Source organism: Sus scrofa, chromosome 4 (assembly GCF_000003025.6).
Source record: "Sus scrofa isolate TJ Tabasco breed Duroc chromosome 4, Sscrofa11.1, whole genome shotgun sequence".
Lineage (NCBI taxonomy): Eukaryota > Metazoa > Chordata > Mammalia > Artiodactyla > Suidae > Sus > Sus scrofa.
The window spans coordinates 99095251-99112287 of NC_010446.5; the positions used below are offsets into that span (position 1 = coordinate 99095251).

Genomic DNA, 17037 nt, shown 5'->3' on the forward strand with positions numbered 1-17037 from the left:
TGAGAACTGACCCTCCCAGAAGTGATGAGCAGCAGTACACAAGTAGCGTACATTTGGATGTATATGTATATAATTCTACCTAGTATTTATTCTTGTGATATATAAAAAAGCTGTAATTTTGTCAGTTCCTTTTTGAGACTTACTTATTTTTTTAATGTATGTTTAATCTGGAATGATGTATTTTTCTTCTTTTTTTTCTTCCAGTTTTATTGAGCTATATTGACTTTCAACACTATATAAGTTTAAGGTGTACAGCAAAATGATTTGACTTGCATATATTATGAGATGATTACAGTAAATTTAGTGAACATCCATCCATCATCTCATATAGATACAAAATTAGAAAAACAGAAAAAAATTGTTTTCCTTGTGGTAAGAACTCTTAGGATTTACTCTCTTAACTTTCATATATAATGTGCAGCAGTGTTAATTATATTTTTCATGTTGTACATTACATCTCTGGTACTCAATTATCTTATAACTGGAGCTTTGAGCCTTTTAACTACCTTCATGGAGTTCCCCTGCTCCCACTCCCCGTCTCTGGTAACCACAAATCTCATCTCTTTTTCTATGAGTTTGTTGTTGAAGTATAAATGACCTACGACACTATATTTTAGTTCCTGGTACACACCATGGTGATCCAGTATTTTTCTGAATTTCAAAATGACCACCGTGAAAAGTCCAGTTACCCTCTGTCACTCTACAAAGAAATTACATAATTATGGACTTGTTTACTTTAAGTTGTTACACCTATTTACAATTCAGTATATTATTTGCCTTAGGATTAAGAAAAGCCCCCACTCTCCAACCATCCTTCAAGGATTTTTTTTTTTTTCTTTTTAGGGCTGTACCCATGGCATATGGAAGTTCCCAGGCCAGGGGTCGAATCGGAGCTGCAGTTGCTGACCTACACCATAGCCACAGCAATGCGGGATCCAAGCCACATCTGTGGCCTATACCACGGCTCACAGCAATGCTGGGTCCTTAACCCACTGAGCGAGGCCAGGGATTGAACCCATGTCCTCATGGACACTAGTTGGGTTTGTTACCACAATTGAACTCCCCACCCTTCAACTTTTGATGCTGATTGCTATGTGCCAGACCCATTTTACTTGCTGTGACTCTGTATTTTAGTTCGTTAGACTTGGCATCAGGAGTAAGGGCTTCCTGTCAGGAGTTTGTGGGATGTGTATGTATATAAATCCCTCACTTTCAAGCTCTCAAAGTTTCTGAACCTCCAGAGCAGGAACATCTTTTCTTGCTTGATTACCTTTCCCCCAAGTCACAGTAGGGGTTTCTTTGAACTTGAGCTTCAGCCTGATTTCTTTCATGCCAGAGTCTGTGTGTCATAATTAATAAGTAGAGTTGAGTCAAGGTAAGGTGTCTTACCATTATGTTTTCTTGCCACAGGGATGTGGGGTTTCCATGATAGGGACTTGATGCTGAGGAAAGCTTTGTATGCACTGATGGAGAAGGGAGCTGAGAAGGAAGCATTAAAACGACGCTGGAGGTGGCAGCAAACTCAGCAGAATAAAGAGGTGAGGGGGCTTGGGTAGGAGCATCTTGTTTCCCCAAAGTCACCTCAGGGAAATGCCCAGTGCCTGCTAGTAGGAAACATCTTCTCAGGTACTTAGGTCAGTATTACTCCTCTTGTAATCCTGGATATTGTTGAAAATACAGATAACACCATGGGGGACATGCTTTCTGATGCAGTTATGAGAACTGGTGTGGGGAAGCTGAGATGTGTGGAGGAGCTACCTAACATCGTGCTTCTCCACCAGGAAGCCTTTAGTGGCAACCTTTTGCAAAATGAAACAAGACAAGCTCATAGGATTTTTGTATTGTTTTGGTTTTTGTGCTTGTAATTAGACTAGACCAATTTTTAAAGACTTATTAGGATTGCAATAGAAATCCTATAGAAATGTAAATGTGTAAAACAGGTTTTGGCCATATATACCATTTTTTTTCCATATGTTCAGTTTGTTAAAAAATTTTGAGAGCATGAGTTTAAATGGGGGTTTAGCAAATGTTGAGGCTGCTTTTGTAAAAGAAAGTGACAATGGACTGTTTTTACTTTCTATCCCTATAACAGGGCCTGGGCAAAATATGGCCTATGGGTCAAATCCCACCAACCCTTTTTTTTTTTTTTTTAATGGCTGCACCCAAGGCAAATGGAAGTTCCCGGGCCAAGGATTAAATCCCAGCCACAGCTGCGAACTGAGCTGCAGCTGTGACAACGCCAGATCTTTAACTCACTGTGCCGGCCTGGGGATCAAACACACACCTCTGCGGCAACCCAAGCTGCAGCAGTCAGATTCTTAACCCACTGCACCACAGTGGGAACTTTGCAACCAAATATTTTTTGTAAAAAAAAAAAAAATGTATTGGAATAGCCTCTCCTTCCCCCATTCATTTATTTGTGTATATTTATGTAAGTGCTTTCCTTCTACTGCTACAGCAGCAGAATAGAGAAGTTGTATGTGGCCTGCAAAGCCTAAAAGAGTTACTGTCTGGCCTTTTATAGAATAAAGTTTGCCGATTCCTTTCCCTTTAGTAATGACATTATACAGTTACATAAAGATAATGAGTCTCCCTATTTCCTTTTGCCCTGGTTCTCTGTCTTTTGTGTTTGTTGCCTGCTCTTTGTGTATATCTTTTTTTGTTTGTTTGTTTGTTTGTTTGCCATGTATATAGCTGGGTGTTTCTGGCATTAGTATGGGAATATCTCTTAAGAAACTTTCCCTTTTATCCCCCCCATCATAACAGGCCATAATATAGAAGTAAGAGTTTTTTGTTTGTTTTAGTTATTAGAATTTTATGTTCTGAAGATTTAAAATATGGAAATAGAATGTGTTGTTTCTTTCTCAGAAACAAAGAGCTCAGTTGTTAAAATAGGATGATATTAAATCAGAATCCTGTCTTTGATCAGCCAGTCTGCCCCAGAAGATTCCTGAGGGAAATAAATGCACAGCAGCAAGGCCAAGTAAATAGCATTCTTTATTGACACCAACCCCCTGGCTTCTTGGTGAGCTGAGCTGGACTGTGTAGAGAGCTTTTTTTGACTGAGCTTGAGCCAGTCTAGAGCTTTCCCTCTTCAACTGCTGAATTCACACTATAGCTGATCCTTAGATTTGACCACTTCAGACACAGGAAAAGGCCAAACCAGATCATGCCAGCTATTAAGTAAATGTGACAGCAATAGTCAGAGAATAGGTGGGCCCAACTCCAGCGATTAAGCTATTATAGTTATTATTTTAAAGGTTGGGTTAGATTATGATGATATTTAGCCAGGAGACCCAGAACTCTCAAAGTTCCCAAATGGAAATACATGCATAAAGAATAGTAGCTAATGGAGGAGCAATCTTTTTACTTCTTTTGCTCAGCACAATGAAAGTTATGTATGGAAACTAGATAATTGTTTTAGCTCAGAACATGCATAGCATATATCCCTGTGGGGGTGGTGGGCTGGGGAGCTACTTTTTTAGCCAGTATAGAACACCAAACAACCTCTGCCTCCTTGTTTTGTTGTTGGAAATGGTGGTAAAACGCAGTAAGAACATTTTCAGCCTAGAACAGTGCACCACCTAGTGGCCGTGTGTATAAAAACAGGAAGAAAAATCAGGAGAGTGAAAGAGTGAGACAGATCCTCACAAATGTATCAGTGACCATTTATCTGAGTGACCAGAGCACCTAATATATAACCTGTGTGTTCTTTTTATATTTAGTTGAAAACTTTGTGGGAGCATTTTACAATCTGAAACTATCTTCATCAGAGTTCCTGTTGTGGTGCAGTGGAAATGAATCCAATTAGGAACTATGAGGTTGTGGGTTTGATCCCCAGCCTTGCTCAGTGGGTTAAGGATCTGGCGTTGCCATGAGCTGTGGTGTAGGTTGCAGAGGTGGCTCAGATCCTGTGTTGCTATGGCTGTGGTGTAGGCCAGCAGCTGTAGCTGAGATTGGACCCTGAGCCTGGGAACCTCCATGTACTGTGGGTGCGGCCTTAAAAAGCAAAAAAAAAAAAAAAAGAAAGAAAATAACTTTGTCATTGTTTAAATTTTTAAAGTAAAATGTGCTCACAATAGCCTAGTTCCTGTTAAATTTGTTCCTAATACCTCTCATGTTTCCAGTGTGATTCTTTCTACTCTGTCCATTTGTGTTTAAACTATAATTACATAGTAGGCACTAGGCATATTGTATAAAACATGGTCCTGGCTCTTTTAAGAATAGTAGCAGGAGATGGACATGTAAATACATAAATGCAACAAAGTCACAGGTTATGACTCCTATGATAGGAGTCTGTATAGCTGGTTGAGGAGGGAGGGCACAAAGCAAGGACAGTGTGGTTGATATACTGCAGAGACTGAGGAAAGGCTTCATAGAGGAGTGACGCTTTAGTTTTTTTCCTGACAGTTGAGAAATTATTCACCAGGTGAATATGTAGTTTGCTGGTCCAGGCAGGAGGAAAAACCTAGACAAAAGCTCAGAAATATAAAATAACATGCATTCAAGGAGCTGCAGCTAATTAAATGATAAATATTAGAGAGGTGGGTTTGGGGAGCCAGGAAGTGGACAATGTAGGCTATGCTTAAGGAGTCTGAACTGTATCTAATAGGTAATGCCAATTCTTAAAAGGATTTGTTACAGGAAGAAAACAGTATCAAATTTTAATTTTAGAAAAATCTTTCTTTTATTTATTTGATTTATTTCCCCAATACAATTTTTTTTTCTAATGTACAGCATGGTGACCCAGTTACACATACATGTATACATTCTTTTTTCTCACATTATCATGCTCCATCATAAGTGCTAGACATAGTTCCCAGTGCTACACAGCAGGATCTCATTGCTAATCCATTCCAAAGGCAATAGTTGGGAGTTCCCGTCGTGGCGCAGTGGTTAACGAACCCGACTAGGAACCATGAGGTCGCGGGTTCGGTCCCTGCCCTTGCTCAGTGGGTTACCGATCCGGCGTTGCCGTGAGCTGTGGTGTAGGTCGCAGACGCGGCTCGGATCCTGCGTTGCTGTGGCTCTGGCGTAGGCCGGTGGCTACAGCTCCGATTCAACCCCTAGCCTGGGAACCTCCATATGCCGCGGAAGCGGCCCAAGAGATAGCAACAACAACAACAACAACAACAAAAAAAAAAAAAAAAAAAAAAAACAAAGGCAATAGTTTGCATCTATTAACCCCAAGTTCCCAATCCATCCCACTCCTTGCCCCCTCCCCCTTGGCTTAGAACAAGTCTGTTCTCTAAGTCCATGATATTCTTTTCTGTGGAAAGGTTCATTTGTGCCGTATATTAGATTCAAGATATAAGTGATACCATGTGGTATTTGTCTCTCTCTTTCTGACTTACTTCACTTAGTTCCATCCATGTTGCTGCAAATGGCATTATTTCATTCTTTTTTATGGCTGAGTAGTATTCCATTGTGTATATATACCACACCTTCTTAATTCAATCATCTGTCAATGGACATTTGGGTTGTTTCCTAGAAAAATATTTCTGGTAGCATTGTAGAAAATGGATCTTAAGAATGTATGACTGGAAGGAGTAAAACCAGTAAAGGATTCATTGCAGTAGTTCATGCTTAATAATTGTTGACTAAGTGATCCAAGTGAAGGGTGGGTGAAAGGAGAGGAGTCTTAAATAACTCCTTGGCTTCTAGTTGGGTATTTGAGTGATAGTGTTGTTCACAAAGGTAGGTATATAGGAAAAGTGGGTTTTAGAAAATGTAGAAGTTCAGTTTTAACTGAATAGAGTTTGAGGGGGTCATGGCAGGTCTGGGCTAGAGGGGAAGATTTTTAGAGTCCCGAGCATATAGATAGCAGTAGATGAGATTATAGTAGTAGAAGAGACAACCCAGAAGGACTCAATCATTGAGACAACATCAGTATTTCTGAGGTAGATAGTTCAGAGAGGTGGGAGAAAGTAGTGTCGTGCGAGCTAAAGGAAAAGGAAGTTTAAGGAGGTGATCAGATGGTACACAAAGGCTAAGAAAGATGAGAAGTGAAGAGTCCACTGAATTTGGCAATTAGGTGGTCATTGTCAGAGTTCCCTGGTGGCTCAGTGTGTTAAGGAACCTTAATCTGGCATTGTCACTGCTGTGGCATAGGTTCATTCCCTGGCCTGGGAACTTCCACATGCCATGGGCGTGGCCAAAAAAATAGAAGGCTACAGTCTTTTGCTAGAGTCACGTAAAGTAGGGGGTAAAGGGCATAGGCTAGAGGGCAGAAGCAGAAGCTAGACTGTAATGGGTCAGAAAAGAATGGAAGAAGTCTGAGAGTAGCACACACTATTCCTTCATGAATCTTGAGTATTTGTAGTACAAATTATTGTACTATTGTTGTACAAGCCAAGTGCTAATAGAATAGGGAGTAGAATAACACAAGTGAGTTGGAATGGCTGCTGCCTCTTGAACCTGACCTCTCATTGCTTGATATCCCTGCCTGTCTTTCATAGTCAGGACTGGTGTACACAGAGGATGAATGGCAAAAGGAATGGAATGAGCTGATCAAGCTTGCCTCAAGTGAACCCCGCATGCATCTAGGTACCAATGGAGCCAACTGTGGTGGGTAAGTATGTCTAAGTAGGGGAGCAGGAAGTAATCTCTGCTGAGTCCTCAGTGTCCAAAGAGCTCTGTGCTAAGAGGATGTTAGAAAGAAAGAGAGGGGAGAAGCCATGGCAAGGGCACAGAGGGTGTAACGGCATGGTACATTCTAGGTCCTATGGGTGGTTCACTGTTACCAGCATATAGAGTACATAGTGCGGAATGATAGATGAAGCTAGGCAGTCTAGATTTTTTTTTTTTTTTTTTTTTTTGTCTTTTTGCTATTTATTGGATATGGAGGTTCCCAGGCTAGGGGTCGAATCGGAGCTGTAGCCACCGGCCTATGCCAGAGCCACAGCAACGCGGGATCCGAGCCGCGTCTGCAACCTACACCACAGCTCACGGCAATGCCGGATCATTAACCCACTGAGCAAGTGCAGGGACCGAACCCGCAACCTCATGGTTGCTAGTCGGATTCGTTAACCACTGCGCCACGACGGGAACTCCAAGCAGTCTAGATTTTTGTCTATTCTATCCAGACTTTGGGAAACTGCGGGACAAATGACCTGCTTTCCTCAAAAAATAAAGGCAAAGAAATAAAAGGGAGAAGGAACCTAAATTTAAAGATGCTTAAGAGGCACATCAACCAGTTGGAATGTATAGATGTTATAAGACAGTTGGGGAAATGTGAATAATGTGTACATTATTGAGTTTTTAAGGTGTAATATTGATGGTATTGTGGTAGTTTTTAAACTGTCATATTGATAATATTGTCATCATTAAAATAAATCATTTTTTAGAGATAGAAACTGAAATATGCTTGGATGAAATGATATGATGTCTAGGATTTGCTTCAGAATAATCTGTTGGGTAGGTTGGAGGTAGGGGCCAATTCTTACAGAAATATATCAAGGTCTAGGTAAAACAAAACTGACCATGAGTTTTTAATTGTTGAGGCTGGCTGATGGATACACGAGAATTTATTATGATATTCTTTCTAGTTTTGAATATGTTTAAATTTAAAAATTTTCTGTAGTAAAAAGTTAAAAATTATAACCTCCCCAAACTTTATTATATATGAGAATAATAAGAATCTGGAAAGATTGTTTAAAATGCAGATTTTTGGAATTTCACCCAAGGGAAGTCCAATCAAGTTGGACTGAGGTAAGGCCCAGAAATCTGCATATGTAGTAACCACCCCTTGTTAAATAACATTGCTTTGAGGGGCAGGAAACTGCTGAATTGTGAGTATGCAAGTGACGGGAGCAAATTCATGAATTTGAACACACTGACAGCAGAACAGATGATAAAGTGGAGAAGAGTAGTAGTAATCCAGGAAAGAGGGGGCTGTGAGTGTGAGCAAGGGTGGTGGGTTGCAGTAGGCCACAGGAGACAGATCCAAGAGACACATAAGGTAAGGAACCAGTCAAGCCAGGTGATTAATTGAAAATTAGATATAAAGAACAGTCAATATTTCATAGATTTCTGATTGGCTACTAAGAACATGGGTGAGGCTGTTCTTCAAGTATGGGAACATGGAAGGAGGGATTTTTGTTTGGGTTTTTGTTTTGGTAGGACATGGTGAGTGTGATGTGTGGGTTGTTGTGGTGGGTAATATAAGCAGGGTGAGGCTACACAATTGTGTATTGAGCTACTGGATATAGAGAATTGGGGTAGGTCGTTGAATAAGATGAGTATTAAGAGAGGGCCTGCCTTCTGATTTCTAACACTGCTTTAACCCTTGAACCTCCACATTTCTTTTCTTGCATTCCCCCATCTGTGAAACAAAAGTAGAAACAGCCATGGTAGGTAGCATGAAGCAATCAGCTATGTCTATGGTATCCTTAAGAGTGGAAAACCAGGAAAGGACCTTTCTCCTTTTCCTCTTTGCAGAACTGGTCTTCAGGGGTCTCTTGTTTTGTTTTCTTCCCTCTCCCTTCCACTGCACCCCTTCCACTCTCTCCCCTCCTGCGACTCTAGGGTGGAGAGTTCAGAAGAGCCTGTGTATGAGAGCCTGGAAGAATTCCACGTCTTCGTCCTTGCCCACGTGCTTAGGAGGCCCATAGTCGTGGTGGCGGACACCATGCTGAGGGACTCTGGTGGGGAAGGTGAGTCAGTGGATCCTCACTCTACCCTGAGCAGCCCTATTTGCAGAGCCTCAGGCTGAGCACTGCGAGGAGGACAGGAAAAGGGCTATGTAGACCCTTCGGGAAAAACAAGTTATAAATTAGAACAATGCAGGATTCTCAGAAGATTCAGAGTAAATTGCTGAGGCTTCTTAGGAAAGAATTATTAAACATGAGTTGGAATGAAAGAGGGGCTCAATTGGCAGAGTGGTGGGGAGGCATTTCCCACTAGGCAGGAATATAGCCTTCATAATAATCTTCATGGTATTCTGCAGCGTTCGCCCCTATTCCCTTTGGGGGAATCTATCTGCCCTTGGAGGTTCCAGCCAGCCAGTGTCACCGCTCCCCTCTGGTGCTCGCCTATGATCAGGCCCACTTTTCTGCACTCGTGTCCATGGAGCAGAAGGAGAATGGCAAGGAACAAGGTGTGGAATGCAATGTCTGTGTCTCCGGTGTCTTTTGGTCTGCTTTTTCACTTGAAAAAACTGAAATGAGAGAGAATGTATGAGGAAAGAGCCCAGACAGAGCACACTGATAATTTTTTACTAAGCTATGAGATATACTGGGGTTTTAAAATTTAAAGGAAAAAAAAAAAAAGGTTTGGGGAAAAACACAGCCTATATTCCCTGTTCTGATATATTAAGGTCATGGAAGCTTCCAAATGATGCTTTGCTCTATTTGTCTTAATAGTGACTTTGAATTCCTTGAATCCTCGTTAACTAGCAAGAACATCATGGGTGCTAGCTGACCAACTGGTGGGAAGCTGTGGCAATTAATGGCCTAAATTGTATGCTGGATATTTAGGGAAAATCTGCCTGTTAGTTTTTAATGCTAAGGTAATTCACATGTAAACTGAGAAGTGACTCCAGTTAGGGAGGGACTTTTGGTATGATTCAGCCTTTTTACTGAAGTCAGTCTGTGTTCATTTGCCTTCCTCTCTCCTCATGGAGACTCCTTGATCATATGTCTTTTGCCTCCCCAGCTGTGATCCCACTTACAGATTCAGAGCATAAGCTGCTGCCCTTGCACTTTGCCGTGGACCCTGGAAAGGGCTGGGAGTGGGGCAAAGATGACAATGACAATGTCCGACTGGCCAGGTGAGGCAGGCCTAGCCTTTCCGCCTGCAGTGAGGCTGTGATCTCTTCCACCTACAGCATCCATCTCCCAGGGACTTTTCCTCAGCTCAGAGGCAAAGACAGTTACATCCTAGTTCTGGTGTCTTTGAGAAGATGGAAAGGTGGGAGACATATCAGACACCAGGACTCTTTGCAGCGTGCAGCTGCTCTCTTTCCCTGTGAAAGAGAAGGAAATCCTTAGGTTTCCTTACAGTCTGAGGAATGTTCTTGCAGAATCCACAAAACAGCGATCAGAAGATCAAGATAATCAAATTACACTTCTTCTCCCAGCCCAAATGAGAGGATTTTAAATAGTTGACCAAAATAGTTTGCTGTGGACTTTTGCTTTTCTGGAATCAAAACAGCAAGAAAAATACGTTCTCTCCACCCCCACCCCAGAAGTTGGTTTCCTCTTCCTGTCTCCACAGCTTCCTAGGAGGAGCTTGTGCATGTTAAAGCTCCTCCCTTACCTGTTACCCAGTGCTTTTTCTTTGCACTCCTGAAACTGGACCCAACTAAAAGGGTCTGCTTTAAAAAGCCAGAGTTTGTGGCTTTTTAAATAAGTTCTCGCCTAATTGTCAAAAGCGCCTTCTAAGTAATAATTTACACCACTAATAATATAATGGCTACCTTTTAGTTAGTATTTCCTATTTTCCAGATACTGTGCAGGGCCCTTCCCAAATGCTATTTAAATCTTCATAACAACCCCAAGGGATAGATGTTATAATCTCTACCCATTATCAACCCCAACTGAGTTTCGGGAAGGTTGAAGTGACTTGCCCAAGGCCATAAAGCTTAGTAATTGGTGGAGCTATAATTCAGACCCAGCTCTGTCTGAGTTCCCAGCCATGTGTAGCCCTCTTCCAGCCTACCTCCCACCCAACTGGATCACATTGCTTTGCCTTTTAAAGGTCACAGTATGGTTTTAATTTTTTTCCTCCTTTTCACAGTGTAATCCTGTCCCTGGAGGTCAAATTGCATCTGCTGCATGGCTACATGAATGTGAAGTGGATCCCAGTGTCCTCTGATGCGCAGGTGAGGGCGTCACACCCCACCCTTACATGTCCTCATTTTCGGTGTCAGGGACAACAAGGGCATCTGGTGGGGGCCTCCTTCTGAGTCTCTTAAGTGATGGCTTAGATTGAAGGTTTGGAATAACTGGAAAATATCAAATAAATTCCAAAAGACATTTTCCTGCCTTTCTACCTATTAGTGAGCTTTGTCTTCTACAGCTTCTCACCCACCAACCTCTGCTTTCTGACACTAAGCCACAAGAAAAGATGTTTTCTTGACTTTTTGGCGAACTTGAGATTGTTATTTGTTCCAAGCCCTCCATACATAGAGCCTTGTGTTGGGCACTAGGGGAGACAGAATAGCTCCTGATCCAGTAGGTTCTGAGGATACCATTATTTTCCATAGAATAGAACAAAGAAGCAAAGGAAAATTGATGGACTCCAGTGCTGAATGTCTAAAAGTCGAGGGGATATAGAATGGTTAGACTTGGGATGGTTATTCAAGACTTCCTTGAGTTTAATTTTGGGCAGAATTTAGCATAGAAAAACTTATAATAAAGGATATTTATAGCATCTATAGAATATTCTCTCTTCTCACCCAAAGGCCATGTATTTGTACAGCTGCTCATTGTTCTAAAAGAGCAATCAGGCTTCATTTTGATGTTTCCTTATTACAGAAGGGAGTCAAACTGCAGAGTGTGGGGGAGATAAAAGTTAGATATTAGATGCATCTTCCCCCAGTTCATGGGAGGGCTGACGAGCTGGGGAAGGACACTGCCTTCCTGGGTGACCCTTCCCTCATCATGACGGCAGCCCTTCTCTGGAACTAGGCAGTTACTCCGAGGAAGGAGTTCATAGAGATGTTACCACCCCTCTCCCACATGGTAATTCCTATAGCATCGGCTGCAGAGAGCCCCGTGAGCCGGATGGATGGGCCAGAGGTTCCTGGGGGTTTCCCTCAACCAGACCAATGGGATTACTGTCCACCATGTTCTTGTCTCTTCCAGGCTCCCCTGGCCCAGCCTGAGTCCCCCACAGCCTCAGCTGGAGATGAGCCCCGGTCTACCCCCGAGTCTGGGGAATCAGACAAAGAGTCAGTTGGCAGCAGTTCTGCCAGCAATGAGGGCAGCAAGCGGAAAGAGAAGTCAAAGCGAGATCGGGACAAGGACAAGAAGAGAGCAGATTCTGTGGCTAATAAACTGGGCAGTTTTGGCAAAACCTTGGGTAGCAAACTCAAGAAGAACATGGGAGGCCTGATGCACAGCAAGGGCTCTAAGCCTGGAGGGACAGGAACGGGGTCAGGGGGAAGCAGCGGCACTGAGACACTGGAGAAGAAGAAGAAAAACTCATTGAAGAGCTGGAAGGGTGGCAAGGAGGAGGCAGCTGGGGATGGGCCTGTATCTGAGAAGCCCACATCTGAGTCCGCTGGTAATGGAGGGAGCAAGTATAGCCAGGAGGTGATGCACAGCCTGAGCATTATGCGGATTGCAATGCAAGGGGAGGGGAAGTTTATTTTTGTTGGAACTCTGAAGATGGGTCACCGTCACCAATATCAGGAGGAGATGATCCAGCGCTACCTTTCTGATGCCGAGGAGAGATTCCTGGCAGAGCAGAAGCAGAAGGAGGCAGAGAGGAAGATCATGAATGGAGGGGTAGGGAGTGGGCCTCCTCCAGCCAAGAAGCCAGAGCCAGATGGCGGGGAGGAGCTGCTGACTGCCCCTCCAGCAGAATCCAAGGCAATGGCATTCTCTACTGGCTACCCTGGTGGCTTTACCATCCCTCGGCCTTCTGTGGGTGGAGTCCACTGCCAGGAACCCCGGAGGCAGTTGGCAGGGGGGCCGTGTGTGGGGGGCCTACCACCGTATGCCACCTTCCCCAGACAATGCCCGCCTGGGCGACCCTACTCCCATCAGGACAACATCCCTTCTCTGGAGCCAGGCAGTCACTCCAAGGATGGAGTTCACAGGGCTGCATTGCTACCCCCTCACTTCCGCGTGGCTGATTCCTATAGCAACGGCTACAGAGAGCCCCCTGAGCCAGATGGATGGGCTGGAGGTCCCCGGGGCCTTCCTTCAACCCAGACCAAATGCAAACAGCCAAACTGCAGCTTCTATGGACACCCTGAGACAAACAACTTCTGCTCCTGCTGTTACAGGGAAGAACTGAGGAGAAGGGAACGTGAACCGGGTGGGGAGCTGCTGGTGCACAGGTTCTGAATGGGGAAACCTCAGTGGCAAGGGGGCTAAACAAAGTTAAGCTCAACTAATTGGCTTTTAAGACCCAGCCCCCACGTTGTTGGGGCAAATGCAGTAATGTTTGTGGGAGCCGGGCTAAAAACTTTTAAATGTGCGTGTGCTCTGGAGAGCTGCCAGGCTGGCAAGAGCAGGTCAGGGCTGGATGGTGCCTTGAGGGCTGTACCGGTCCTTTGCCGATCTTGACCTGACGGGACTGAAAGGGTACAAGGGGGAAAGATGGTAATTCTGTGTCATGACCCCTTGGGTCCAGCCCGGGACCTGAGGGGAAGTAGTAAGGGAAGATTTGGTGTGTAGGGTGGGGAGATGGGCAGAAGTCTGGGGGAGGAACAGGCAAAGGAGGTTCTCAGTCAATAAATGAAAAAAAACAGACCAAAGTTTTTTTAGGTTGGAAAAAGCACATGATGGTAGAGTTGGGAGTGTGGAGGGATTTGCTGTTGACATGAACTGAAGTAAAAATTTAGGGTTGGATAAATTCTTCCTCCTGAAGGATCTGGAAAGACAAGGCAATAATATGTGCTCATGGGTGCTTATTAGGAAGGAGGGGGATTGCTTAAATCAGTTTAGTGAGATGGAAAAGGGAAGAACTTAAAAGGGGAATCTTTTTTCCTCTTGAGTTTTATTTCCTTCTAAATAGCCATCTGTCATCCTTCTAGTTTGAGAGGAGATTGCTGATTGCCCCTATCTTTTCCCATCCTTTTTGAGGGCTGAGCTCAGCTAAGTTAAGAATGTTGTGATTTTTTTTTTTTTTTAAGACTAATTTTATTAAAAAAAAAAAAGTTCCCTCTGGGGAAGGGAAGAGAGTGATGAGAAGAGCAGCTGTGTGTATTGAATTTTCTCCACGTGAATTGGTGCAGAGGTGATCTTTTTTTAACTGCTTAGCAATAACCACACATTGGGGTTTGAGTGCACCTTGGGATGGGTGGAAGGAGGACAGACTTTTGGCCAGACTGTTTCAAACAAAACCAAAAACCTAAATAGAGCACTACCATCTTCTGCTGCTGTGTTTCTGTAGAAAGCCACTTATTTTTTAGATTTTTTTTTTTAAAGAAATGAAACAAAAAGACTCCAGTAATAAGCAAAAAACATTTTAAAAAATGATTTTTTTCCCTCCTGTTTAAGTGATTCTTTCTCCTTCCTACTTTTGGAGAATGAACTTAACATCCTGGCTTCTTTTGTTAAGCCATAGCTGACCTTAATCTGTGGTTAGTTTATTAAAATAATAAAAAATACTTTGTAAGAAGAGATATTTTTGATAATAGGACTGATGTTGAAACTTGGGGTAGGGGTTGGGGCAATTTATAAAAAGGTAGTTAGAGAAATATATTTTAGTGAACTATAACCACAGATCACAGATTACTCCAATGAGCTGATCTGTCTTTGGATTTCCCCTTTTCCCTGACCCATCCTTTTTCCCCAGGGGGTGGGAGTGGGCCTGTGGACACAGTACAGGGAAGCTCCTTTGCATTTTGCACAAAGCACAAGTCTGGACAGTCTGTACTCTGGCCAGCACCATTTCTAAGAGCTTTAAACTGGAGGACCTATCCTGGGCCAGTTTTCCCTTTTCTTTCAGTTTTTTTTTTTTTTTTTTTCCCTGGGGGGGAAAAATCAACTATGCAATTGTATACACTACTGGGTGCATATGAAGAAGGGGAATAAGTGTACTTAAGTGTCCAGAGTGTTAACTGGGGCTATGCTTCTGTATTTGGATTTCTCTTTTGAGGTATGTACTCATAAACCATCCTGTGGAATATAATCCCCACATTTGATCCAGGGCAGACATGGGCTGAATGTGTGTGTTGGGGGAACTCATGTTTGCCATATGTTGCTTCTGCCTAATCAGGAACGTTGTCATCCCATCACCCCCTTGGTAACAAAGCCAGCCAAGATTGTCCTCTTCATTGGAACTGCCCACAGTTTAGAAAATTTGCTTTGTCCTCAACAAACTTGAAAGTCACTTATTTTCTAAATCTGATTATCTGATGACTTAATAATTTCCTATGGCTATTAATTCTTAGACTTTTATTTGAAAATAGACTGGTGTTAAGGAAGCAATGAGGTCAAAGGAGACAGGTTCCAAAGGAGAGTATGTATGTATATATTTCTGGGCAGGGCCAGGGCTAGTATGAGTTGAGCACTCCTCTCAGGTTCAAAATTTAAGGAGATGACGAAAAACAGTAATCAAGATAAGTACTGTTTTGGAGTTCCCATCGTGGCTCAGTGGTAATGAACCCAACTAGTATCCATGAGGATGCAGGTTTGATCCCTGGCCTCGCTCAGTGGGTTAAGGATCTGGCCCTGCCCTGAGCTGTGGTGTAGGTCACAGACGCAGTTCGGATCCTGAGTTGCTGTGGCTATGGGGTAGGCTGGCGGCTATAGCTCAGATTCAACCCCTAGCCTGGGAACTTCCATATGACTTGGGTGCGGCCCTCAAAAAAAAAAAAAAAAAAGATACTGTTTTAACGTATTTTTTAAAATTAATGCAAAAAATCCATGACAAGCAAAATATCACAATCTTAAAAAGATAGGCTCCAACAGGACTGGGATTAGGGTGAGGAGAGAAAATCTGAATTGAATAAGTACAGGATTGAATCCTGTCTTTATTTAAAATTTTGATGCTTTGTTCATTGTGGATTAGTTTTGATTTTCAAAAAATACTGCATTAAAATAGCATCTTGCTTACTGGGTTTGGGGGCATCCCTTAAATTTTGTGCCCAAAGTGAGTGCCTTGCCCTCCTCATCCTGTTTCTAGGGTTAGAACAACACTGGTGGGACCACCACCTTATGAACTTCCGTCCCCTAATATGCACCCAAACAACAGGTGGCTCAAACTCACACCTAGAATTTGCACAGCTCACCTAGCTTTCCTATAGGCATCCATCTATACCATAGGATTTTGGCCTGGACCAATAGGAATGGAAATTGACCAGGGGTACTCCCAGGGAATAAAACCAGGAAAGTTTTGATTCTCCACTGGACTGCTGTGTTTGGATTTGATCTGTTACTAGATTCTAGTTAATACTTTTGTTTTTAAAAACTGAGGACAAATGAACAAAAAACAGAAACCTGTGTCGTGTTTGTTTTTGTTTTTGTCATGACTTATAAATTAACCAATCTCAATTCCTTCTGCCTTTTCAAATAAAGGTGGAAATTCCGGGGGATGGCCTAGGAGTGACTGTGGGAAAATAGGACTTTATTTAGGCCCTATAGCTTTTTTATTAAGAAATTTTTTAATTTGGAAAGGTAACCTTATTGAAGCATTTAAAAAACCTCTTCATTCTAAAGACAAGTGACCCTGAATCAACGGATGTTTTTCCAAAGGGATGAATAAAGTTTGTTTTACTTTATTCTTTGAGAGGGTTGTAGGATGGGAGGGTGGTGAAAAAAATAATGCCTGGGAAATGAAAAGACTCGGGTTAGTTTGTGGTATTTGGGGAGGATGAGGGGGTGGAAGAGGTAAGCTCAAGCAATTCCTTGTTGGGGAGAAGGGAGGAGATAGGTATGTGACATGCACTCAAAATGAGGCAAGACTAAATTAAAGAGAATGTGGGTGACGGGGGTAAGCAGACCCCGTAACCCTAGTTGAGGGATGGTATCATCTCTCAGGCTTTAATAAGTGCACTTAGTTCCTTTAATCCAGAGTATCAGGGTACCTACTTTTCATTGGCGAGGGGAGATTTTTCAGGGCTCTTATTTTTCCCTTTTTGATTTAAGACAGTGCTACCCCCCCCACCCTACATTCTCCACCCCAGCCCTGATGGGGCAAGTATACTATAGAATAGGCATCCAAGTTCCTCCCTTGATCTATATTGGTTTTACTGAGAGCTATCAGATTTAACCAAACGTTTTTCCCTCATACTGGATTCTATCAACAAAATAAAATTATATTAAAAGGCTTTTTAAAAAAGATTTAATCTCTTCATGGTGTTAAAGTCAGGGCTGTACAGGTCCTGGAAGATACCCCTCCCTCTCCCATTGGCTCAGT

General features: G+C 42.8%; 1 protein-coding gene across 3 annotated transcripts in view; it reads left to right on the top strand.

Annotated features, from left to right (window-relative positions):
- The window catches only part of OTUD7B (OTU deubiquitinase 7B), a 57224-nt gene extending 40825 nt beyond the window's left edge, over nt 1–16399 (top strand). For all 3 annotated transcript variants that reach the window (XM_001925669.7, XM_021089924.1, XM_021089923.1), the window contains exons 6-12: nt 1411–1538; nt 6459–6571; nt 8527–8654; nt 8948–9097; nt 9655–9769; nt 10738–10822; nt 11808–16399. In XM_001925669.7, the coding sequence (XP_001925704.4) occupies nt 1411–1538; nt 6459–6571; nt 8527–8654; nt 8948–9097; nt 9655–9769; nt 10738–10822; nt 11808–13016 (1928 nt within the window). In that variant the 3' untranslated portion in view covers nt 13017–16399. The remainder of the gene's footprint in view (nt 1–1410; nt 1539–6458; nt 6572–8526; nt 8655–8947; nt 9098–9654; nt 9770–10737; nt 10823–11807) is intronic.